General features: G+C 40.7%; 2 protein-coding genes across 2 annotated transcripts; one reads left to right on the top strand and one right to left on the bottom strand.

The window, feature by feature from the left end:
• On the bottom strand, positions 1–25,532 carry SKA3 (spindle and kinetochore associated complex subunit 3). The gene is made up of 9 exons (XM_032260113.1): positions 25,231–25,532; positions 19,954–20,015; positions 19,678–19,843; positions 15,129–15,546; positions 10,219–10,304; positions 4,822–4,907; positions 2,865–3,068; positions 1,105–1,223; positions 1–162 (listed from the first exon to the last, which is right to left on the bottom strand). Coding segments are annotated over exons 1-9 (1,245 nt in total). The 5' UTR covers positions 25,334–25,532; the 3' UTR covers positions 1–161.
• On the top strand, positions 25,449–26,363 carry MRPL57 (mitochondrial ribosomal protein L57). The gene is made up of 2 exons (XM_032260114.1): positions 25,449–25,567; positions 25,760–26,363. The coding sequence occupies exon 2, from the start codon at positions 25,765–25,767 to the stop codon at positions 26,071–26,073; it is 309 nt and encodes a 102-aa protein (XP_032116005.1). The 5' UTR covers positions 25,449–25,567; positions 25,760–25,764; the 3' UTR covers positions 26,074–26,363.
• Positions 26,364–26,780: the final 417 nt, after the last annotated feature.

The following is a 26,780-nucleotide window of genomic DNA, read 5'->3' as shown; positions in this document are numbered from 1 at the left end:
CCCAAGTGCTGGGATTTCAGTGGTGAGCCACCGCACCCGGCTAAAATGGGTCAATTTTCAAAAGAGGGAAAGAGGCAGGGGAATGTGAATGACAAAATCGGTCCAGCTCTGCTTTCATCTCATTCTGTTCAGTGTCTGTAATGGATGCATCCACTAGAATTTCTGCAACAGATACAAATAAAAAATATCAATTTAATATAATTAAAAGCCATTAAGACAAATGACATAATACCGTGGCTATATATTTTACACTTATAAAATAATTGGGCCGAGTTCGGTGGCTCATACCTGTAATCCCAGCACTTTGGGAGGCCTAGGCGGGGGAATCATGAGGTCAGGAAATGGAGACCATCCTGGCCGACATGGTGAAACCCCATCTCTAATGAAAATACAAAAATTAGCTGGGCATGGTAGCATGTGCTGTAATCCCAGCTACTTAGGAAGCTGAGCCAGGAGAATTGCCTGAACCAGGGAGTTGGATGTTACAGTGAGCCAAGATCGCGCCACTGCACTCCATCCAGACGACAGAGCGAGACTCCGTCTCAAACAAATAAATAAATAAAAATAATAATAATTGATGATAGATTTCCACTGATATCATTAAACTTCGGGAGTCTGTGATTCAGTGATCTCAAGTTCTATATCAAAAGATAGAGACACCCTATTAATCTAGCAAATGTCAATTAAACAAAATTTTTTACTAACATTCAAATGTTAATTTTTAAATGTCCTTCAAAAATAACAAAAACTTTTTTTTTTTTTTTTTTTTTTTTCTTTTTTTTTTCCAGACAAAGTTTTGCTCTTGTTGCCCAGGCTGGAGTGCAATGTTGTGATCCTGGCTCACCGCAACCTCCACCTCCTGAGTTTAAGCGATTCTCCTGCCTCAGCCTCCGGAGTAGCTGGGATAACAGACATGCACCACCACACCCAGCTAATTTTTGTATTTTTAGTAGAGTCGAGGTTTCTCCATGTTGATCAGGCTGGTGTTGAACTCCTGGCCTCAAATGATCCACCTGCCTCGGCCTCCCAAAGTGTTGAGATTACAGGCGTGAGCCACCGTGCCCAGCCAAACAGGAATTTTCTTTACAAAGGTGACATACTCACCAGTTTTCTTTGTTGCTAGCATCTCGGATGTTCTGTCCATGTTTAAGGAACCTTTTGCTGGGTGGCATTGCTTTAATTTCTATTGGAGTAGCTACATTTGAGTTGTACTTTGATAAAAGCTGAAAAAAAAAGAAAAGCAAATTCCTTTTTATCAAGTCACATGAACAACATAACCTAAATTTGGAAGAAGTTACACAATGATAAAATGTTCAAAAAAAGCTATGGGCCGAGTGCAGTGGCTCACACCTGTAATCCCGGCACTTTGGGAGGCCAAGGAAGGGAGATTACCTGCGGTTAGGAGTTTCAGACCAGCCTGGCCAACATGGTGAAACCCTGTCTCTACTAAAAATACAAAAATTAACTGGGCATAGTGCCACACACCTGTAATCCCAGCTACTCAGGAGGCTGAGGCACAAGAATGACTTCAGCCGGGAGGCAGAGGTTGCAGTGAGCTGAGATCACGCCACTGCACTCCAGCCTGGGAGACCGAGCAAGACTTGGTCTCAAAAAAAAAAAAAAAAAAAAGACATGCTAACAGCAATGAAAAGATGGAGATATTAGAAATTTAACTTGCATGTGAAGGACTGATTTTTAAACCCTAAAATGTATTCTGACTGAAGTCAGTGAAAACAAGTAGTAATATATCCCTGAGAGCAAATTAAGCCTTTACAAAGATGTTAGGGAAATTATACAAAGGAAAGACGTGAAACAAATGCTCAAACAAAAGGTCATCAATTGTAAAGATTATGAAAGGAGACCCTGAAGTATCAGCTATAATTTTTCATGTATAAAGAGGTGATATATTAAATATAAGGTTTCCTTCCTTTTACATAGAAATAGGAGATGAAGCACCCATTGGGAAGTGGAAACTGTAATTTGCATAAAGACAGAAGATGCTCCTTCACACAATTTATTATAACTTCCAGAGAAGCAGAAAAGAGGATAAGAAGTACTTCACTGATATCCCAGCATAAGTCAGTTCTAGTGGCATTTGGGGACTTCACTAAGTGATTTATCCTTCTCATGGGTCTCCATAGGGCATCAAGATTTCTAGAATGGTTATTAAGAATTCCACATGTGTAAGTAATAATTGCCAAACACTAACTTCTGTTAAGAGGAAAGGGACTGTCAAAGAATCAGACTGGTTATTTAGAATTGGCAGTTGTTATAAGTCATTAGTAGGCTAATGGTAACTGCTGTTAAATACTAAAGAATCAGATACAGTCATGCATCACTTAACAATGGGGATACAACTTGAGAAATGCATCATTACGATTTCACTGTGTGTGAACACCACAGTACTTACATAAGCCTAGACAGTATACCCTACTACGCACCTAGGCATATGGTATAGCCTATTGCTCCTAGGCTACAAACCTGAACAGCATGTAACTGTCCTCAATAGTGTAGGCACTTGCTACACAGTGGTACTTGTATATCTAAGCATAGAAAATGTACAGTAAAAATACAGCATCATAAATTCATGATACCCTGGCTCTGGGAAATCGTAGTGTAAATAAATGACTTTACTGACTTTGCCAGCAACACTTCTAATGGAAGGAACCATGATCAGTAAGGAAGCCACAGTTGAACAAGTATTAGAAAATAAGGTCCTGACAGCCTAGAATTTAGATTTTCTCATCACCAAAATTAGCGCATTAGCCCAATGATAAATAAGACAGTTTATATGCAGTTTCAGGTCTTTAAGTACTTCACTTTGAAAGAATATCAGAAAAAAAAAAATAGCCTGGAAAAATAACCTGGAGAATATCTTCTGGAATTTTAGTTACTTCTGGAGGTGTAGGTGTTCTGAGAAGATTCTCATAAGAAGAAATCGTAGGTGAAGAGAGATCTGTTAAATTCTCAAAGCATGTGTCTGAATTTAAAACCAACGAAGTACAATCTTTAACTTCCAAATCGTTTGATGAACAATTTGTTTTTGGTAATGGGTAATTTGTGGATACCTATTGAATAAAAAAAACCATTAAATTATGGTAATATAATATAATGTAGTAAATAAAAATGGTTAATCATTTGTTAGTTCTATTGTGGTCTCTAAGTAGGCCCCCATCTACCCCATCTTCTCTGACCAAGATCTAAACAAAATCAAGAACAAATGGCATATAGAGGACAAAATACCATCTTCATTATTAACAAAGGCTGAGGTAAAGCTTAATGTCAGCTGGGTGTGGTGGCTCATGCCTGTAATCCCAGCACTTTGGGAGGCCGAGGTGGGTGGATCAGAAGGTCAGGAGTTCAAGACCAGCCTGGCCAACATGGTGAAACCCCATCTCTACTAAAAATACAAAAAAATTAGCTGTGTGTGGTGGCGGGTGCGCACCTATAATCCCAGCTACTCGGGAGGCTAAGGCAGGAGAATCGCTCAAACCCAGGAGACAGAGGTTGCAGTGAGCTGAGATCACACCACTGTACTCCAGCCTGGGTGACAAAAAAAAAAAAAAAAAAAAAAGCTTAATGTCGTAACTAAATAGAATTAACCCCAGATTTAGATGGATACACCCACCCCATCTCAGGCAACAGTAGGTGTGGTCAGACAAAAGTCACAGCATGAATGAACAAGTGTTACCACATGCCCTCCCAAGAGGAAGAAAGCAGATCAGTGGTAAGTTTAAGTATGCAGATTATTCATGCTAAATCAGCCAACTGGATAAGTCGCTCCAGCTCTCTCCGGTCGGAGTTAATAGAAAGAGAGGATACAGTGTTACCTCAGTAGAGTACCTTCCACATGAACAGAAACATAAGGAGTAGATTAATTGTAAATGGCAGGTAGTAACAGGCAGATAACCTCATACTTCAATTGATAACACAGCCCTATGTTCATCCACAGCTGCACTGTTGAATATAGTAGCCACAGCCACATGGGGTTCTTTAGATTTTAAGTTAATTAAAATTAAAGAATTAAATATTAGTTCCTCAGATATACCAGCTGCATTTTCGGTGCTCACTAATATGTGATTAGTGGCCACCATATTGGACAGTGCAAATTATAAAACATTTCCATCATTATAGAAACTTCTATAGGATACACCTCAATACAGTACTGGTTTTCTATAGCATTGGTTAAGTGACCATACTGACTAAAGACAGATAAGGTTTTGATTTAATGAAATCTGGTTAAATTTATTCGTTGGTAAAATTTAGGGAAAACAAGCACAAAATCACCATAATTCTATCACCCAGAGATACCGTTTGCTATTTCTATCCACTTTTTCCTTAAAATATGTGTGTATATATGTGTGTGTATGTGTGTGTACATACACATTTTCCTTATGATTAATATTTTTTGAAAACATTCTTTTTATATGCGCTTATCTGTTTTTCAAAACATATGACAGTATATATAACACCTGATCTTATGGATATGCCTTGCTGTGTTTTAGCTCTTCCATATCATTCAGTATTTATACTGTTTCCCATATTTTGTGCCTACAAATAATGCTGTTCCTTACTCTATAACTTGTTTTAAATCTTTGTCCCAATTTGCCTTAGAAAAAATACTGAGACATGGTTTAAGAGTATGAAAAATATTTTTAGGGCAATTGATTTTACTGCCAAGTTACCCTCCAGAAATGAACTGTAAATACATTCCTAAAAGCTGGATTCGTCTATGTCTTTTAAACACTCTTTGAGCCCGCAAGCAGTAGTGTATCTGAGTCTTTAGGAGAAAGATTGTGGCTTAATTTTAAGGAAAGTTACCAAAGCTATGCTGTTCTTCGTAGATGGAATTTTCAAACCAGGAGTACACAATGTAGGTACCAAAGGAGAATCTGTCAACTCGGCATCTAAAAGACACACAAAATAGTCACAAAAATATTATAACGATAGTGTGAACTGGATAGGAAAAAAACCCTAGTTCACATATGTAATTATCATTAGCACTAATAAAGTTCAGCAAAGATGCAAGAGTAATACACAACAACAAAGAGTTGTGTTATATAATAAACATAAAAGCAACAAACTATTACATATATAGTTTGAAAGAAGTTACTTTTCACAGTAGCAACAAAGACAAGATATCTACAAAGATATCTATTTAAATGGTGTAAAACTCTTATGGAGAAAATTATCAAACTTCTGAAGGAGGAGGAGGAAGAGGGAGAGCAGGTCACTTGCCTTCCAAGATGGCAGGACTTACTCTAAAGTTACAGTAGTTAAAAACAGTGTAACATTAACCAGCGATGGAAATATTAAAGATAAGAACAAGAGAGACCCATGCATATATAGACATTTGCTATCTAGAACACACAGTATCATTAAGGCAACCTTAAAAAACATCAAAGAGGGCCGGGCGCAGTGGCTCACCCCTGTAATCCCAGCACTTTGGGAGGCCGAGGTGGGCAGATTACCTGAGGACAGGAGTTTGAGACCAGCCTGGCCAACATGGAGAAACCCCATCTCTGGAAAAAAAAAAAAAAAAAAAAAATCAAAGAGAAAAGGTAAATATGTTAGAAAAACAATTTAATTGGCAAAATATTTTAAGTCTAAAAATCATCAAGTGCTGGAAAAGATGGAGAAACAGGAACTCAACACCACTAGTGAGAAGATAAATCTTAACAGCCACTCTTAGATGACTATTCAGCATTTTCTAGAATAAGTAAAAATGTACATGCCCTCTGACCTGGCACTCCTTGATATGAGAAACACTCATACACACAAGGGAAAATTTCCTTAGAGCACTGCCTGTAATAATAAAAAATAAAAATACTACCTCTTAATCAGCAAATGAATATGGCTTATATATACAACAGAATACTATTATCAATTTAAAAGGATGAAGTGCTTTGGGAGGCTGAGGTGGGCAGATAGATTAAGTCCAAGAGTTTGATACCAGCTTGGGCAACATGATGAAAACCCTCTACCAAAAAAATACAAAAATTAGCTGGGCATGGTGGTGTACACCTGTAGTCCCTGCTACTTGGGGGGCTGAGGTGGGAGGATTGGTTGAGCCTGGGAGGCGGAGGTTGCAGTGAGCTGAGATTGTGCCACTGTACCCTAGCCTGGATGACAGAGCCAGACCCTGTCTCAACAAAAAAGTGAATTTACATGAAAAATATAAAAAACACACTGTTGAGTGAAAAAAGTAGTGGCAAAATAATATGAATTGAATGTCTCTCCTGTAAAACAATGGAACTATACATTGGGAAAATCATTGCTTTTGGAGGAGAAAGGAAGGAGAATAATGGACTGGGATTTACCTTTATGCATGTTTTCTTTTATTAAAAAAAAAAGATCTGAAGTAAATACAGCAAAATGTTAACATCTACCTAATTTGCTATTTCCAAGCATATACCTAAATACCTGGGATTTTAAGATAAGCACAGAGAGGGGTTAAAGTTCAGCCTCTGAACACATGGGGATTGGAAATGGAGCATGATGCATAAAGCTGAGAGCCTGGAAGAACTATAGGGTCTATGAACCAGGGACAAAAATATTCAGATCTGCTCACTGGCACTGGGCAGGGGAACAGAACAAAAGCAAGCTAGACTAAAGGTGGAGTTTCGGGAGAGTATTTAAAAATCACAACATCAAGTCCATACATTATAGAGTTATAGGTTCTGAGCTCACCCTATGTATCTGGCACAGGTCTGCGGCAAGTCGTTCATCTAAAAAAAGTTGTCTACAGTTGGCAAGACCCATGTGGCCTTGGCAGGGGCCAGCATGAAACAGCTCCACAGAGACTACCTCACAATCCAGGGCACACAGACCTCAACTGAAAACAACTTCTCTGGAAAATGAGTTCACAGTTAAAAATTAAAAGCATAGCCGGGCGCGGTGGCTCAAGCCTGTAATCCCAGCACTTTGGGAGGCCGAGGCGGGTGGATCACGAGGTCAAGAGATCGAGACCATCCTGGTCAACACGGTGAAACCCCGTCTCTACTAAAAATACAAAACATTAGCTGGGCATGGTGGCGCGCGCCTGTAATCCCAGCTACTCAGGAAGCTGAGGCAGGAGAATTGCCTGAACCCAGCAGGCGGAGGTTGCGGTGAGCCGAGATCGCGCCATTGCACTCCAGTCTGGGTAACGAGCGAAACTCCGTCCCAAAAAAAAAAAAAAAAAAAAAAAATTAAAAGCATAGCCTAGGCGTGGTGGCTCACGCCTATAATCCCAGCACTTTGGGAGGCCAAGGTGAGAGTATCACTTGAGCCCAGGAGGCAGAGGCTGCAGTGAGCTGTGATTGTGTCACTGCACTGCCGCGTGGGTGACAGAGTGAGACTCTGTCTCAAAATTAAAAAGACAAACAGGCTGGGCACAGTGGCTCACGCCTGTAATCCTAGCACTTTGGGAGGCCAAGGTGGGTGGATCACCTGAGGTCAGGAGTTCAAGACCAGCCTGGCCATCATGGTGAAACCCCATCTTTAAAAAAAAGACAAACAAAAAACCTAAAAGCATATGAGGAAACAAACCACCAGGACAGAGAATCAGCCCAATAAACAAGAGAATCAACACCTTAAAGAGTCTTTCATATGTATGTGTTTAAAATATTCAGAGAAGTGGGGTGTAGTGGCCTGCATGTGCAATCTCAGCTACTCAAGAGTCCAAGGTAGGAGGATCACTTCAGCCCAGGAGTTCGAGGTTGCAGTGAACTATGACTACACCACTGCACTCTAGCCTGCACAGTAGGGCAAAACCCCACCTCAAAAAAAAAAAAAAAAAAAAAAAAAAGGCAGATAGATCGTACAGCTCTTCCAGGCTGTCAACTTTATGCACCCATGCTTTGTTTTGGTGCCTCATACATTTGAAAAAAATAAGCTTATCAAGCAAAAAATGTTACTGGAGTAAAAATTCAACTGATAGATTTAAATAATTTACACTCACTGTAAGTAGAGAAACACTAAACTGGAAGAAAGATCTAACTAAGGCACAAAGCAGAATAGAGAAAGGAAGGAAAAATATGCATGAGAAGTTAAGAAACTGAGGAGACAGAATGATACATTCTAAAATATATTTTACAGAAATTTTAGGAGAAAAAATTGAGAAACTAAGAGAAAAGTAATATTATTCTAAAAAGTTTTTTTTTTTTTTTTGCCAGGTGTAGTGGCTCATATCTATAATCCTAGCACTTTGGGAGGCTGAGGCAGGAGGATCACTTGAGCTCAGGAGTTTGAAACAAGTCAGCCTGGGTGACATAGAGACTCGTCTCTAATTAAAAAAAAAATTTTTTTTTGAGACAGTGTCTTGCTGCCACCCAGGATGGCGTGCAGTGGCACAAACATGGTCCACTGCAGCCTTAACCTCCTGGGCTCAAGCGATCCTCCCACCTCAGCCTCCTGAGTAGCTGAGACTACAGACATGAGCCACCACACCTGGCTAATTTTTTAATTTTTTTGTAGAGACGAGGTCTCATCACGTTGCCCTTTTGAGTATGGTGCAAGATAATACTCCAATTTCTTTTTCTTAAAAAATCAGCTACCCCTTAATACAATCATGTTCTTATAAACTGAGCTATAAGCTTACTATGAGTGATATATTTTTAAACCTGTTTATGCTATTAATACTCATTAAATAACGTAACCACATATTGGTGAAATTGATAGGAAAATTAAAAAAAAATATGTCCAAGATTTTTAAAAGACCTGATAAAAACAAGCTGTTTTGGCCGGGCGCGGTGGCTCAAGCCTGTAATCCCAGCACTTTGGGAGGCCGAGGCGGGTGGATCACGAGGTCAAGAGATCGAGACCATCCTGGTCAACATGGTGAAACCCCGTCTCTACTAAAAATACAAAAAAAATTAGCTGGGCATGGTGGCGTGTGCCTGTAATCCCAGCTACTCAGGAGGCTGAGGCAGGAGAATTGCCTGAACCCAGGAGGCGGAGGTTGCGGTGAGCCGAGATCGCGCCATTGCACTCCAGCCTGGGTAACAAGAGCGAAACTCCGTCCCAAAAAAAAAAAAAAAAAAAAAAAAAAAAAACAAGCTGTTTTTAAATATTTCCAATAAATTTGGTACAGATCAGCCAATTATAAAATATTATTTTAAAAAAATCATAGGCTGGGCATGATGGCACATGCCTGTAATCCCAGCACTTTGGGAGGCGGAGGCAGGTAGATCTCTTGAGCTGAGGAGTTTGTGACCAGCCTGGGCAAGATGGCAAAACCCCATCTATACAAAAAACATGAAAATCAGCTGGGTGGTATGTGCCTGTAGTCCTAGCTACTTGAGAGGACTGCCTAAGCCTGGGAAATTGAGGCTGCAGCGAGCCAAGATCGTGCCACTATGCTCCAGCCTGGGCAACAGACTGAAACCCTGTCTCAAAGAAAACAAAACAAAACAAAATAATAAAACTCTAGGATTTTTTAATCTTGCTTTTTCATGAACAACGTTTTCATGTTTGCTGTGACAAATATGAAAACACTGTATGAAAATTTTCTCTAAGTTACTGAGCTATTCAAAGGAAAGCAAAATTTAAAATGGCAGCTGATGTATTCTGTGCATGTTTTACATAAGAAAGATAATGTACAACTCTAATCAATAGGTTTAAATTAAACTAAAAGAAAAAAGTACTGTGGCTCTACATCAAAAGACTGGTGAATGAATACATGTTTTAAATTAAAATGTTAAAAACAACAAGTTGACAAATATTGAGTATGATTCAGAGTATTAAAAACACATCAGGCAGGGTACAGTGGCTCACACCTGCAATCCCAGCTCTTTGGGAGGCTGAGGCGGGCGGATCACCTGAGGTTGGGAGTTCAAGACCAGCCCTATCAACATGAAGAAACCCCATGTCCACTAAAAATACAAAATTAGCTGAATATGGTGGCTTGCGCCTGTAATCCCAGCTACTCCAGAGGCTGTGGCAGGAGAATCGCTTGAACTTGGAAGGCGGATGTTGCAGTGAGATAAGATCCTGCCATTGCACACTCCAGCCTGGGTAATAAGAGCGTAACTCCATCTCAAAAAAAAGAAAAGAAAAACAGATTTTCTTTCTCATGGACAAAATCATGCTGAATGAAATGGTACTTAATATAATCCAGTGTTAGGAATGAAACAGATGAAGAAAACTATCAGAATGTCTAAGATGATGAAATCAATTTTGTACAAAGATAGTTTGGGAAAAATGTTCCTGAGAAGTAACTTGATTTCGCATACTTACCACTTTTTCCCAACTGCTGGATGGTAGGGCCAGGAGTGGTAAAAACATTATCATTGGGCCTCGATTCTGTATCTGCGTTCTCCTTACTGGTGTGATTCATAGGGAAATTACAAGGTTAAAAAAGTTAACATTCAATCTCTGGGAAAAAATTTAACTGCTAAATATCAAGTTTAGGCAAACATTCAGTTGTGCTTTATGGCACAGAAGTCCCATGAAACAAATTCTTTTATTTGTTCTAACATATATCCATGGTACAAAAAGGTTAAGGACCACTAAGTTCTATGTATTAGTTCAAAAAAGGAACTTATTGTAGCTCGTGGCTTCAAAATCCTAAAGTGGAATTTTACAACCAGTATACATAAATAGATTAAAAACTTGCCATTTTTTTTAAAGACTAAAATGATCCTGTCATCTGATTATCATTGTCCTAGCCAATTATGTAGATGTCTGTAAAACAGTTATAAAGACAATATCACTGAATACAAGACAGTTCAGGATTGATTTTCACTTGTAAGTTTCCAGTTTTGAATTTAAACATAATGACCCATGCTGCCTTTAACATATTGTGTAAACATTTTTTCTGAGACAGAGTATCGCTCTGTCCCCCCAGCTGGAGTGCAGTGGTGCAATCTTGGCTCATTGCAACCTCCACCTTCCGGGTTCAAGATTTTCTTCCATCTAAGCCTCCCCAGTAGCTGAAACCACAGGCGTGTACCACTGCACCTGGCTAATTTTTGTATTTTCTGGTAGAGACAGGGTTTCACTATGTTGGCCAGGCTGGTCTCAAACTCCTGACTTCAAGTGATCCACCCACCTCGGCCTCCCAAAATGCTGGAATTAGAGGTGTGAGCCAATGCACCTGGCCTCTTCTTTTCTTAATTCATGTCTTTGCTTGTTTTAAAAATCGGGATGTCTTTCACTTATTAGTGTATATGGGTTTTTAAAACATATTATGTATATATATATAACATATATATGCACATGTATTTTATCAGGTTGCAAAACTTCTGCTTTGTCATTGGTCAAATATTTTATGATACAGTGGTTTAAATTTTGTATGTGATCAAATCTATCCATATTCTTTAGTATGATTTCTGACTTCAGTGTCACACCATAATTTAAATACTTTCTACTGTAGATATTTTGGTTTTTTCCAATTTTCCCCATTTAAAATAAGGCTGTAATAAATACTACTGTGCCAAAGTGTTTGTCAAGTTTTCCTAGAGGTAAAATGACTAGGTAAAAGATTTTAAACATTTAAGAATCAACTCTTTCCATGAAACATTCCCAACAATGATACATGAACACACGTTTCACTTTACTCTTCTAACAGTTAAAATAAATATGCTTTGTACTTTTTTAATAGACAAAACTGTTTTTAAAATAATTATTAGTCATATCAATTCCTGTCCATTGCCTAGGTAGCTTTTGGTGTATTCGTGGTTTCTTATCAGCATGTGTGTAATAGCCCTCAATGCAACTATTTTCTTGGTTTATTTTTTACCCTTTTATGTTTCATGTTCCATTCTATTTATTTTATCTTTTTAGAGGTGGAATCTAGCTATGTTGCTCAGACTGGTTTCAAACTCCTGAGCTCATGTGATTCTCCCACCTCAGCCTCCCAAGCAGATGGGACTAAGGCACAAACCACTGTGCCTGACTCATGTGCCCGTCCGTATTTCTGAAGAAACAAATATTGTTAAGCTGTCTAATCATGTCAATTAATTTACAAGTTTCTTATAATTACAAACATATTGGCAGTTGCAGTATACTCTTTCACTATTTAAATGGATTTGTCTATATTTTCTTTTACTTTGTAAATTATTTAACTAAATATTTTTCTTTTTGATCCATCTATATTTTATGTTGACTTGAGGTAGAGACTACTTGATTTTTTTCCAAACAGTTAAATGTTCCTGTATAATTTACTGAATCATCTTTACTTCAAAAATAGTTTCAGGATCACTTGAGGCCAGGACTTAGAAACTAGCCTGGGCAACATAGTAAGACCCTGTCTCTACAGAAAATTATTTTTTAAAAATTAGGCAGGAACGGTGGTGTACATCTGTAGTCCCATCTACTTGGGAAGCGGAGGTAGGAGGACCGATTGAGTCCAGGAAGTCGAAGCTGCAGTGAGCTACGACCATGCCTCTGCACTCCAACCTGGGTGACAGACTGAGAACCTGTCTCTAAAAATAAATTTATAAAGAAAGAAATAGTTGCCTTATGTAACTATATAAAATAAATATCTTCTATCAGCCTCTTTCTTGAATTTTAATACTTCTACAAGTTTTTCCATGTGATTTTCTTGACTTGCTTTGGTACAAAATGGCTAGAAGTGCAACACAGAAATACTTATTTCCTATCTCATTACACTGGCCAGAGCATCAAGAATGACGTCAGGCCGGGTGCTCACACCTGTAATCCCAGCACTCTGGGAGGCCAAGGTGGGTGGATCACGAGGTCAAGAGATCAAGACCATCTTGACAACATGGTCAAACCCCATCTCTACTAAAAATACAAAAATTAGCTGGGCGTGGTGGCACATGCCTGTAGTCCCATCTACTAGGGAGGCTGGGACAGAAGAGTTTGAACCCGGGTGGTGCAGGTTGCAGTGAGCTGAGATCACGCCACCGTACTCCAGCCCAAAAAAAAAGAAAAAAAATCGTTTGGATTAAAATTTTATCTTTAGTGTTTCTTTCCCTCAGAGTTGTGGGGTTTTTTTTTTTCTGACTCTTTGACATGAATGTTTATTTTCCTTTGTTAATAGTAACAGTATTTAATAAGTATTTATCTTTAGATACTGCTTGGCGACCTTGGTAAGTGGTATTTTCATTGTAACATTGTAACTTTATTTTTTGAGACCAAGTCTCACTCTGTTGCCCAGCCTGGAGTGCAGTTGCTCTATCTCCGCTTACTGCAACCTCCACCTCTCAGGTTCAAGCAATTCTGCTACCTCAGCTTACTGAATAGCTGGGACTATAGGCGCCTGCCACCAGGCCTGGCTAATTTTTGCATTTTTATTAGAGATGGTTTCACCATATTGGCCAGGCTGGTCTGGAACTCCTGACCTTGTGATCTGCCTGCCTCAGCCTCCAAAAGTGTTGTGATTACAGGTGTGAGCCACCGCGCCCACCCCATTATAACTCCTATGGTTTTAATTACCATTTCCATGCTAATGACTCCCAAATCTAATCTAGCACTTAATCCTTCACTGAACTTTTAAACTGATTAAAATGCCTAAGCATGAAGAGGCACTAACAATGTCACAATCAACATGTAAATGCACCACCTATCCCCCCACACTCCAGGTATTCTTTTCTTGTTCTAACATCAACCCAAGCAACAAAACAGAAACTTGGGGTTTATCCTAGATCATCCTCTTTCCCCAAGTCTCCATGGCAAATCAATCACAAGTTCTTACTAATTTTGCTCCTTTAATTTTATCCCCTCTTCTCTATCCCTACAAATACCATCTTTTTCTCTTTTTTTCAATAGATGTTCAATCATAGTCGCTAACTCCATAACGACTTAATACGGCGACGGTGTGACCATCCATCTGGCCTCCTGCATCTCCCCTTTTAATGCATCTCTCTGCTGCCATTTGTAAGAGTGGCAATGAGAGGCTTGATCCTGGTATTGCGTTGGGGGCATTGAACCCTATAAATGTAGATTGGTTCTTTTGATCCAATAATTAGTCTCAGTAGCAAGGTTCAGAAAACATTCATGGAAAGATTTTCAACATTATAGGGTGACGCAAGCTTGCTCCAGCAAGCTTGAATAGATCTCCCATTTTGTTTTTTGCGCCGGTAATTCTTTTCTCAATCTCTACTATATCTGAAAGAACTGAGGGTATCACGGGTGATCCATCCATGCACTGCTCCAGATAAGCTTGTATTGTGAAGACTACAGTCATCCGAGCTCCAGCAGCAACAAGCTTAACCTGGTCTAATAGCTCTTTCCCCAGTGTTTCAAATTTTTTGAATAGAAATGCAAAGACAAGCTCTCCAACCCAGGATTGGCTGTTGATCCAATCTATAGCAGGTCCAGCGTTATAAGCAACCAGCAGATTTGCACCTTCACCATCAGGTGCTCTGCAAAGCGCCACCATCATCCCATGGAATCGCTTCTGGATCTGAATGCTGTTGGATTGGACCTTGTCACTAGACCCAATTACCATCCCTATTAGCAAATCACAGTAGTGAGGAAGTATTGATGCCATTTCCATTCTCGTAACTTTGTCCTGGTCCGTCAATGATTTCTTGAAAAGTAAAGGTGTCAATGACTGCTTTCCCTCCATAGTTATTGCACTTCTCTCATTCACACCAACTTATTTTAGTGCTTCATGTAATCCATCAAAAAGATAGCATAAGACCAAACTTGGTGTAACTGGATGGAAGTTTTGGTGGAATCCTGGATCTAGCAGTAACTTGGTATTATTCTCAATGTCGTCCTTCCTTCCCATCCCGGGACAGGGGTCAGCTGAATCAGAGGGGAACTGTCTAACTTTCCCACTTAAATGAGAGGAAAATCTCTGGCTAGTTACATCCACTGGGACTTGTTGATTACTCATGGTAATCAATTTGGTGAGTTATGTTCCATACCATCTTTTTTCAGGCCCTTATCACTGCTTCTCTAGTCTCTCACCTAAAGAAACCAACAGCTCACACTTTACTGATAGTATTGGTGATTCAAGGTTTGCAATATAAAGAACCTGAAAATGTCACCACTAAAGAACTTACTGATGTAACCAAACACCACCTGTTCCCCTAAAACCTACTGAAATAAAATAAGTATCTGAAAACTTTTTAAAGAAAAAATGTTGTCTAAAACATATTTCTTCTGGAAAAAGCCCAATACAAAAGATTTAGAACACTAGATAAAATTTGCCTTTTAACAGAGATGCTTACCTTTTATTATTCCTCACATTTTTAAGTCCCATTGTGTAATCTTCATTTAAACACATAGTATATTCAGAGATACCAAAGTGTTCTAATTTAGGAGTTACACACTCAAAATCATCCATTTTTAGTTCACATTTTGGAGTTTTTAGTACTTTTACTAGTGACTGTTTGGTAGGTGGAGTTAAAATTACAGGCTCTTCCTTATAGTTGTTCACTGACTGCGGAAGGTTTGGTAGAACTTGGGATACTATGTACCGCTCAAGTCCGAAATCTGAAAGTTGTGGACTACGTGGAGACTTCTCAGAAATACAACTGCTTGCTACAGGAGGATCAGACGTGTTCTCATCATTGTTCACATCAGGCTCCTGAAAATTTTCACAATTAGATAACTCTGTGTCAGAGTTAATGGCTTCTTGTTCGTGCACTAGGAGGAAAAATCAGAATATTCTAGTCAAACACCAAAATAGAAAATTTCATGTTTACAAAAACAACAGAAAATAGCTTATCTGAAATTTCCCAAATGAACCAAAGTTCCGCCACCCAGGCTGGAGTACAAAGGTATGATCACAGCTCCTGGCAGCCTCGACCCCCTGGTCTCAAGTAATCGTCCCATCTCAGCCCCTGGGATAATTGGCTGTGCTACCATGCTCGGCTAATTTTTAATTTGTGTGTGTGTGTGTGTGTGTGTGGAGATGGGGTCTCATCATGTTGCCCACGCTGGAGTCAAACTCCTGGGTTCAAGTGACCCTCCTGCCTCGGCCCCTCAAAGTGATGGGATTTCAGGCACGAGCTACCATGCTCAGCTGAAATGTTATTTCAATTGTCCCTTTAATAAAGTTCTGACATGTCTCTCTTGCGCACCCATATCCCATTGTGATTATACATTAGAGAAAGAAAGCAAGTTAAAGTGTTACAAGATGAAAAATTAATATCCACAAATAAAAGTCCAATTTCCTTACATCCTCAATGTGATTTACTAATTTTTCTTAATATTTTCTTTCCTTCTTTTTTTTTTGCTCAGACTTTAGTGATCATCAGAATATATTTTCTGTTGCTTTGTTTGTTTGTTTGTTTGTTTGAGTTGCCCAGGCTGGAGTGCAGTGGCACAATCACAGATAAGTAAGCAACAATGGGGGAGTGCCCCAGGTTGGGGAGAACAATGAACAACTGTTCTGAGAAAAGGCTAATCAAACAACCTGCAGGCACAACAACCTTGTTCTTTTTTTTTTGAGTCAGGGTGTCACTCTGTCCCTCAGGCTGGAGTGCAGTGGCAATCTTGGCTCACTGCAGCCTCAACCTCTGAAGCTGGGACTACAGGCACGCATCACCAAGCCCAGCTAAGTTTTCGTATTTTGGGTAGAGATGTGGTTTCACCATGTTGCCCAGGCTGGTCTAGAACTCCTGAGCTTAAGTGATCTGCCCACCTCGGCCTCCCAAAGTGCTGGGATTACACATGTGCACCACCACGCCTGGCCACAACCTTGTTCTGTTCCTAGCCTGCCTCCAGCATGACCCTATAAAATTTCCCTTCAGCCTCTGCCTCTTTGTAGATGGCCCCTTCTCTGCTGTACCGCCCATTGCAACCTTGCAATGTATTTCCCTACGTTCCCTAATAAATCTGCCTTTCTCTACCTACAACTATCTTGGGAAATTCCTTTACACTAGCCCCAAGTAGTCACACCCACAACACTGGGATCATGTGATCCTCCTACCTGAGCCTCCCAGGCAGCTAGTAAATTTTTTTTTGTACTTTTTGTAGAAACAGAGTTTCACCATGTTGCCCAGGCTAGTCTTGAACTCCTAGGCTCAAGTGATCTGCTCGCCTGGGCCTCCCAAAGTGTTAGGATTACAGGCATGAGCCACTGCACCTGGCCTGAAACTATATTTTAAAATTTAATGACAGTATGGAATCAACTGTGTTCTAGATTTAACACCAAGTATAATATGATTTTAGATTCATAACTTGCAGATGCCTAAGCTAAAAAGCAAAGACTCTTATACAAAGGTAAGATTTTATCCTAAGTCAGTCTGGAACACCTATATCTCACCTAGTTGAGAAAACTAATAGAAGAGCATTTCAAAGATATACAGTTTCTCAACCACTAATAGGCTATTACTTTTTTTTTTTTTTGAGATGGAGTCGTGCTCTGTCACCTAGGCTGGAGTGCAGCGATGGGATCTCCACTCACGGCAACCTCCACCGCCGGGTTCAAGCGATTCTCCTGTCTGTGCCTTCCAAGTAGCTGGGATTCCAGGCACGCACCATCATACCTAGCTAATTTTTGTATTTTTAGTAGTGACAGGGTTTCACCATGTTGGCCAGGATGGTTTCAAACTCCTGATCTCAGGTGATCCACCCACCTTGGCCTCCCTGTACTTGCTGCTATTACAGGCGTGAGCGACTGCACCCGGCCGGCTACTTTCTTGTTTGTTTTGTTTTAAAAGTCTTGAATTTAAAAAAAAAAAAAAAAAAAAAAGTCTTGAATTTAAATCTTTAGTTTTATACTTTGATTTCATAGTTTTTGGTCCTTGGAATAGCTTCTGATTCACCGAGTTGTTTTGGCATTATGCTTTCTGTAAATTTTGAGAAATAGTACAAGAGTTGCCAAAAACCTACTGATGTATTTATTACAGGGCTATCATTTATGAGATTAATAAATCATCATTATCACTACTCCATAGGGAGATATTATTATCCCCATCTTATAAGTATGGAAAAAGCAACTTAGAGAAATTACTCAAGGTCACACATTTAATAACTGGTGGTACAAGTGCTTGAATCTGTGGCTCTTTCATGCCAAAATCAACAGAATTCTGTGACACCATGTGGGGGGTAGGGGTGGTGTGGGTTGTTTGTATGTAGGTATGTATGTATGTATTTTATTTATTGAGACAGGGTCTCGCTCTGTCATGTAGGCTGGAGTGCAGTGGTGTGATAGTAGCTCGGTGCAGCCTTGAACTCCTGGGCTTAAGGTATCCTTTCTGTCTCAGCTTCCAAAATAGCTAGGACTCCAAGTGTACACCACCGGGCCCAATTAATTTTGTAAAAAAAAAAAAAAATTTACACAGACAGAGTCTCATTATGTAGCCAAGGCTGGTCTCAAACTCCTGGCCTCAAGTGATCCTCCTGCCTCAGTGTCCCACAATGCTCAGATAACAGGCATAAGCCACTATGCCTGTCTCACGTGGACTGTTTAACTTACCTGCCACACGCATCTTCAATATATATTTGTTCAATTTATTTTCTTTTAAATTTTTTTTTTTTTAATGTAAGATGGGGTTTCACCATGATGGTCAGGCTGGTCTTGAACTCCTGACCTCAGGTGATCCACCCACCTCGGCCTCCCAAAGTGCTAGGATTACAGGCGTGAGCCACCGCGCCCGGCTTAAATTTTTTTTAAGACAGAATCTCACTCTGTTGCCCAGGCTAGAGTGCAATGGCACGATCTCAGCTCACTACCTCTGCCTCCTGGGTTCAAGCAATTCTCCTGCCTCAGCCTCCTGAGTACCTGGGATTATAGGCATGCACCACCACACCCAGCTAATTTTTGTATTATTAGTAGAGATGGGGTTTCACCATGTAGGTCAGGCTGGTCTTGAACTCCTGACCTCGTGATCCGCCCACCTCGGCCTCCCAAAGTGCTGGATTACAGGCTTTTTTTTTTTTTTTTTTTTGAGATGGAATCTTGCTCTGTCACCCAGGCTAGAGTGCAGTGGCGCCATCTCAGCTCACTGAAACCTCCATCTTTTGGGTTCAATTGTTTCTCCTGCCTCAGCCTCCAGAGTAGCTGGGACTACAGGTGCGTGCCACCATGCCCGGCTAATTTTTTGGTAGAGACGAGGTTTCACCGTGTTAGCCACGATGATCTTGATCTCCTGACCTCGTGGTCATCCCACCTCAGCTTCCCAAAGTGCTGGGATTACAGGTATGAGCCACTGTGCCTGGCCTCACTTGTTCAATTTAATAAAAGAAATGAAGACACTGAAGTCAATCATTCAGAGGTATGAGCATAATAACAACTGTTAATAGTTAATCTTGGTTGACTGACATGCTAGAAACTGGTCTAAGCAAACTTCATCTTATTTAATCCCTATACAATCTCATGAGATAGATATACTAGACATTCCCACTTTACAGATGAGAAACTGAGGCAATATGAAATTTTGAAATTTTGAGGAAAAATGAAATAACATGCCTTGAGGTCTCTTAGCTTTTATTGGCAGAGCTAAGTAGAAACCACATATCCTAAGTCATGAAGATTTATCTTGTACTTTTTCATTTAAATAGGCCAAAGAACTTTCACCTAGCATTGTGCTAGTTTTCATTTTGCATTTTGAAAGAGAGAGCAAGGACTGTCTTTACACTGCACCCCTGATTAGCACTGCACCCAGCACACCACACAGTGAGAGCTGAACAAACATTTACCAAATAAGCATCAGATAACGACAGAGCTACAGCTAAAAACCATGGCCAAGCTTACAGTTGTCTTAGTTAATCATGCTGCCTTGTTTCTTCAATACTAAAACAAATGCTATAAAATGAAACTATTCAAACCTGAATTTTTCTTGACACGTGGACTATATCCATATTTCTGGAAATACTCCCTTATTTTCATAATATCCACTGAATTTTTTTCCATTAGTATTTTTGTTGCCTTCATGAAATCAATGCTTTCTTGACTTTCCAATCTTGCTTCATCAAGAATAATATTAACATCATCCTTTTATGAATAAAGAAAGTACATTATAATTTCTGTAACTTCTGACTAAATCTATTTAGGATAAAAAAATTACTTGCCACAGAAAAATGATAATATTGTAGGATTGATACCTTTAGAGTCTGAACTTCTGAATGAAGGTCATATAAAATTCTCATTGGATAATCTTCAAAGTCTTCAATAGCAATATTGAAAAAAAAAGTCCAATAAATGTAAGGAAAAGGAGGAAGAAAAAGAATACTTAGTATACAATCATGTACATTATAATGACATTTTGGTCAATGGCAAATCACAAATATGATAGTGGTACCATAAGATAATACCATATTTTTTACTGTACTTTTTGTATGTTCAGATACTTACCATAAGCTTAGAGTAGTCAGTATAGTCGCATGCTATACAGGTTTGTAGCCTAGGAGCAATAGGCTATACCATATAGCCTAGGTATGTAGTAGGCCATATAATCTACATTTGTGTTACATATGCTCTATGATGTTCGCACAATAACAAAATTGCCTAACATTGCTCAGAACACATCCCAATTAAGTAACATGACTGTATAACATACATACTGAAAGCATACAAATCCTAGCTTAATGAACTTTATAAAATGATCATTACCTGCATAACCGGCCCTCAGCTAAAGAAATGGAGCCTTATTTGAACTCTAGAAGCCCTCTTAGAGTCTCTCCCTTCCCCCTAAGGGTAACCGCTACCCTGATTTTTCTTTTCTTTTCTTTTTTTTTTTTTTTTTTTTTGAGATGGAGTTTCGCTCTTGTTGCCCAAGTTGGAGTGCAATGGCGTAATCTCTGCTCATTGCAACCTCCGCCTACCGGGTTCGGGTGATTCTCCTGCCTCAGCCTCCCAAGTAGCTGGGACTACCCCACCACTAGGCCTGGCTAATTTTTGCATTTTTAGTAGAGACAGGGTTTCACCATATTGGCCAGGCTGGTCTCAAACTCCTGACCTCATGATCCGCCCACCTTGGCCTCCCAAAGTGCTGAGAGTAGAGGCGTGAGCTAGTACAACCAGCCACCTTACCCTGATTTTTAATACCATGAAGTAGTTTTGCCACTTAGGAACTTGATTTAATGGACTTATGTTATAATATGTATTTTTTTTGTGATTGGCTTCTTTCACTCAGCTCTGTTTGTTACATTCTTCCAAGTTCATACATAATCTAATCCATCCATGTTCATTACTGTATAGTATTTCCACTGCATGATATCAAATTTATTTATCTATTCTATTGTTGAAACACTTCGGATTGTGCCTAGTTTGGAACTATTATGAATACTCTTGCTTTGAACTTTCTAGAACATGTCTTTGGTACCAATGTATTCATATTTCTGTATGTTAGAGACCTAGAAAAAGTGCTGGATTATATGTTACAGATATGTTCAACTCCAGTAAATACTGCCATTTTCCAACATGACTGTTACAGTTTGCACTCTAACCAGCAGTGCATAAGAAGTGCAATTGTTCCACATCTTTGCAAACACTTGGTAATTTTCTCTTTTTCATTTTAGCTATCCTGGTGGGTATGCAACTGTACTGTATCGGAATTTAATTTGCATTTCCTTGATGACTAATGAAACTGATATATTTTCACATTCCTAATGGCCATCTGAAGATAACTTTTTTTTTTTCTGAAATGGAGTCTCACTCTGTTGCCCAGGCTGGAGTGCAGTGGCATGATCTTGGCTCACTGCAACCTCTGCCTCCAGGGTTCAAGTGATTCTCCTGTGTTAGCCTTCGAGTAGCTGAGATTACAGGCACCCCCTACTACACCCAGCTAATTTTTTTTTGTACTTTTAGTGGATACGAGGTTTCACCATGTTGGCCAGGCTGGTCTTCAACTTCTGACCTCAGGTGACCAACCTGCCTTGGCCTCCCAAAGTGCTTGTGATTACAGGTGTGAGCCACTGTGCCAGGACGAATCTTAATTTTAATGCAGTCCTACTTATCCATTTCTTTCCCTTATGACAAGCACTTTTTGGTTTCTATTTTTTAAATCTTTGCCAATGACAAGATATATCTCTCTCATGTTTTCTTCTAAAGCTTTATGGTTTTAACTTTTGCATTTAGAGCTATACCCATCTGGAATTTATTTCTGTATATGGCATGTGGTAAGAATCAAGATCCACTCTTATGTTCCGTATAGATATTCAATTGACCTGGCACAACTTACTGAAAGGCATCCTTTACCCACTGTATGTCACTTTTGTTATTAATCAGTTAGTGTTACATATGATGTAAAAGCAGTTTTGGGTTTTTTTGTTGTTTAATTTTTTTGACAGGGTCTCACTCTGCCACCCAGGCTAGAGTACAGTGGTGCAATCACGGCTCACTGCAGCCTTGACTTCCTGGACTCAAGCGATCCTACCATCTCAGACTCCCAAGTAGCTGGGGACTACAGGCATACAACCACCATACACAGCTAATTTAAAAGTAGTGGAGTTATTTTTTGTTTCTTTTTGAAACAGAGTGTCACTCTGTCGGCCAGGATAGAATGCAGCGATCTCAGCTCACTGCAACCACAGCCTCTCAGGTTCAAGTGATTCTCCTGCCTCAGCACCCCTACCCCCACCCCCAGTAGCTGGGATTACAGGTGTGCACCACCACACCCAGCTAATTTTTGAGATGAGATTTCGCCATGTTGGCCAGGCCGGTCTCAAACTTCTGGCCTTAAGGGATCTGCCCACCTCAGCCCGGAAAAGTGCTCGGATTACAGGCGTGAGCCACCACACCTGGCCTAAAGGTAGTTTTTTTTAAAAGGGTTATATTTCTCTTTTCTAAAACACATCTCCTTTGAAGATCTCCTTCTCCTTCCACCTGTTAAATCTGACCAATTTTTATTAGGGAAATGCAAATCAAAACTACGATGAGATTCCACTTCATACCTACTAGAGTAACTACATCAAAAAAGATAATAATAAACATTGGTGAGGATGTGGAAAAACTGCAACCCTTATTCACTGTTAGGGCAAAGGTAAAACAGTGCAGACACTCTGGAAAACAATTTGGCAGGTCCTCATAAAGTTAAATCATATGACCAAGCAATTCCACCTCTAGTGCATGCCCAAGAGAATTAAAAGCACATTCACACAAAAACTTACACATATTTACAGCAGCATTATTCATAATAGCCAAAAAGTAGAAACAACTCAAAATGTCTATCAGCTAGTGAATAACAAAAACATAGTAGAACCATACAATAGAATATACTCAGCAATAAAATATTATAACATGGAGGAACATTGAAACATTACACTAAATGAAATAAGTTAGTCACAAGACTACAAAGTCTACAATTCCACTTATATGACATGTCCAGAATAGGCAAATCTATAGAGCTAGAAAGTAGTTTCATGATTGCCTAAGGCTGGTGTGGTTGGTGGGGCTAAAGGGAGTGACTGTTAAGGGGGCACAGGGATTTCTTTTAGGCGTAATGAAATCTAAACTTTTTGTCATGATAATTGCACAACTCTGAGTATCTTAACAACCACTGAATTGTATCCTTTAAACGGTGAGTTTTATGGCATGTGAATTATATTTCAAAGATATTTAGAATTCAACCAATTTAATGATTCATCATTATGATCATAAAAGGCAAGATTGTGACCATTTTCTCTTATTACCACAATTCTATATTTTCTATAATGCATACGGGACAGGAATTGAAGAATTATTCCAGCTTTTCCTTGTAAACACAGAAGAAAATGCAGAGATTATGCAGTCACTATGTCTATAGGAAAACAAATTAGCACGAGCTTTATGGAAAGCAACTGAGAGCATATATATCTCTCTCCAGGCTGGGCCCTGCGCTTTGGGAGGCCGGGGGATCACTTGAGGTCAGGAGTTCAAGACCAGCCTGGCCAACACGGTGAGACTCCTATCTCTACTAAAAACACAAAAATTAGCTGGGCATGGTGGCATGTGCCTGTAATCCTAGCTACTTGGGAGCCTGAGGCAGGAGAATCACTTGAACCTGGGTGGTAGAGGTGCGGGAGCTGAGATCGCACCACTGTACTCCAGCCTGAGCAACACAGTGAAACTCAGTCTCAAAAAAAAACAAAAGAAAAAAGCATCCAAAAATATTAAAGCAATTTTGTGTCCATTATAGTACTATCACAAAATCAAAGAAAAACAAAAAAGCTCTAAAATAAGAATGGTAGAAAAGCTACTAAAATATTACTAGTGGTGTCTTCTGACCCATGGATGCAAAATAATTACTTCTATTTTTCCATAGCTCAAACTTCCTACAAGGCATATATGTTGATTTTACAGTCACAGAAATAGACATTTTCAAGTGGCTGGAGATCAATCGTTATATAATTAAAGTAAAAGTAGTCTGCAGAGTGTAATATTTTAAAGCACATTACAATTATGATATTTATGAAATAATTCCAAAATCTGAACTACTTTTTCCGCAATTTAAAACACCTCTAATAAAAAGGTGAATGGTGGCTGGGAGCAGTGGCTCACGCCCGTAATCCCAACAGTTTGGGCGGCCAAGGCGGGTGGATCACCTGAGGTCAGGAGTTGGAGACCATCCTGACCAACATGGAGAAACCCCGTCTCTACTAAAAATACAAAACATTAGCTGGGCGTGGTGGTGCATGTTTGTAATCCCAGCTATTTGGGAGGCTGAGGCAAGAGAATCGCTTGAACCCGGGAGGCGGAGGTTGCAGTGAGCCGAGATTGCACCATTGCACTCCAGCCTGAGCAACAAGAGCGAAACTCCACCTCAAAAAAAAAAAGTGAATGGTGAATTTTGCTTTATTTATATACACGTATTTTTTTAACCCCCAGCACTGTTGGGTACTAGTGTTTATATCGGTAATACGGTTAGGTGGGAAAAACAGGCTTTACTACAACTGTGAACCACTTGGGTGAGAAAAAAGTCACTATATGAGTAAACTATCGTGTAAAGAACAACGTCAAATGGCTGGATTCTAAGGGAAATTGTTTAGGTTTACATGGTATTTTATTGACAAGCAGACATATTGTATGTGACGAAAGCATATCACATATAAACTAGTATATGTATTATGCACTCAATCCGTCAACTCAGGTTCCTATTCTTAAGTGCTGCTGTCTCTCTTCACAACATAATAGTGCTATTTTAATCTCAGGAGACCCCTGGGGTTGGACACCGGACGAAAACTAACAAGAGATCCTAGGAGTAAACCATAAACAGGCCCGGGAGCTACGCTAACGCCAAACGCCTAGCGCTGAAACGCGCAGCACCCGCCCCACGCCTCGGTGGCAGCCATCCACGCAGTCAGTGGCAGCCGGTTTCCGTGGGGCACACCCTCCCCACTTGCCACGCCCCTCCGCCCGCGGCGCACCCCACGAACCGACCCCATGCCGTCCGCCTCACGCACCACTTTCCTCTCCGTCCAGCGCTCGCTGTAGCCGGGCCGTCTCGCAGTCTAGCGTGCTGGCCAGAGACCGCAGCTTCCCGCAGAAGTTCCGGATCGGGTCCATGATGAGCACAGCGGGGAAGGGCTCCAGACGTCCGTGGACGCCACCGCTCACCTCACAGCCTCCCGCCACCAGTTTGAATGTCTCGGCGCCGGACGCGTCCTCGATTCTGCGCAGGCGCAGTCCTCTCTCGCGAGAGCTGAAGTCTCGCCTAGGTGCCAGGAGACCGCGCGAGAAGCGTGCGCTTCTGCCACTGCCGGCGGCCGCGGAGAGCCTGATTCCTGAGGTACGGGGCTGGTGAGTACCTGAGCTTATTCGGTGCTCTGGGACGCTCCTTCGTCACCTGCCGGCCTTAGCTGGGCTCTCCGCTTCTCTTGAGGGGAGGCGGTGCGGGAACTCCGTAGGCGTGAGCCGGAGCGCGCGCCCACTGCTCTGTGCTGTCCCTGCCGCGCAGTTCGCGTGGGTAAAGCCCGTCCCTCTCCTCCGCAGGCACCATGTTCCTGACTGCGCTTCTCTGCCACAGCCGCATTCCCGGCCGTCAGTGGATCGGGAAGCACCGGCGGCCGCGGTTCGTGTCGTCGCGCGCCAAGCAGAATATGATTCGCCGCCTGGAGATCGAAGCGGAGAACCACTACTGGCTGAGCATGCCCTACATGACCCGGGAGCAGGAGCACGGCCACGCCGCGGTGCGCAGGAAGGAGGCCTTCGAGGCCATCAAGGCGGCCGCCACTTCCAACTTCCCCCCACATAGATTCATTGTGGACCAGCTCGACCATCTCAATGTCACCAGGAAATGGTCCTAACTCAGCCGTCACCCTTGGATTTTATGGATCACGGGGCTGCCCCTCTTTACTTGTTCCTGGGACTGAAAAACTAGCTTCTGTGAATATGTGAGCCTTTGGACCAGTCTTAATTAAAACAAACAAACATGAGTAGTCTGCATATGGACTATTTGGGGCTGTAAACCTCCCAGTACTTGGAAGTCTAATCGCTGTCCTGTCGTTTCTTTAGACTGATAGGACGATAGGGATTTCCTCAGTCACAGATGGTATTTTGAAAGAGAGCTGCAATAAAGCCACAGACTATGATTTGAGGTCTTTGCTTAAGTATGAGATACTTGAGAGGGGCTTTATCATGCAACATTAGTTTGCTCACCTTCTGTCAACAATTGCCCAAAAGTAAAAGGAAATAGGAGTTTTTTAGTTAAACATACTCCTAAAAACAACATTCTCTTCTGGGATTTTACTACTAAAAGTGGACATATGAGTGAAGTAAAAGAGGCCAGGTGTGGGGGCTCATACGTGTAATCCCAGCACTTTGGGAGGCCAAGATGGGCGGATCACTTGAGGTCAGGAGTTCAAGACCAGACTAGTGAACATGGTAAAATCCCGTCTCTGCTAATACAAAAAAAAAAAAAATTAGCTGGGCATGGTGGTGCAGGCTTGTAATCCCAGCTACTCCCATGGGGAGGCTGAGATGGGAGAATCGCCTGAACCCACGAGGCAGAGGT

The sequence above is a fragment of the Sapajus apella genome, unplaced genomic scaffold (assembly GCF_009761245.1).
Source record: "Sapajus apella isolate SASKATOON/1434 unplaced genomic scaffold, GSC_monkey_1.0 scaffold114, whole genome shotgun sequence".
Taxonomy (NCBI): Eukaryota; Metazoa; Chordata; class Mammalia; order Primates; family Cebidae; genus Sapajus; species Sapajus apella.
Note: the sequence above shows the minus strand (reverse complement) of the source record. Positions and strands in the feature narration are given on the sequence as shown.

Excerpts from the sequence above, each read along its gene's own strand:
- SKA3 (XM_032260113.1), bottom strand. The coding sequence starts at position 25,333 with ATGGACCCGATCCGGAACTTCTGCGGGAAGCTGCGGTCTCTGGCCAGC. Across the intron at positions 15,547-19,677 it reads ACGTGTCAAGAAAAATTCAG|TGCACGAACAAGAAGCCATT; the intron begins GTTTGAATAGTT and ends TTTTCCTCCTAG. Across the intron at positions 1,224-2,864 it reads TTCCAGAAGATATTCTCCAG|CTTTTATCAAAGTACAACTC; the intron begins GTTATTTTTCCA and ends TTTTTTTTTCAG.
- MRPL57 (XM_032260114.1), top strand. The coding sequence starts at position 25,765 with ATGTTCCTGACTGCGCTTCTCTGCCACAGCCGCATTCCCGGCCGTCAG.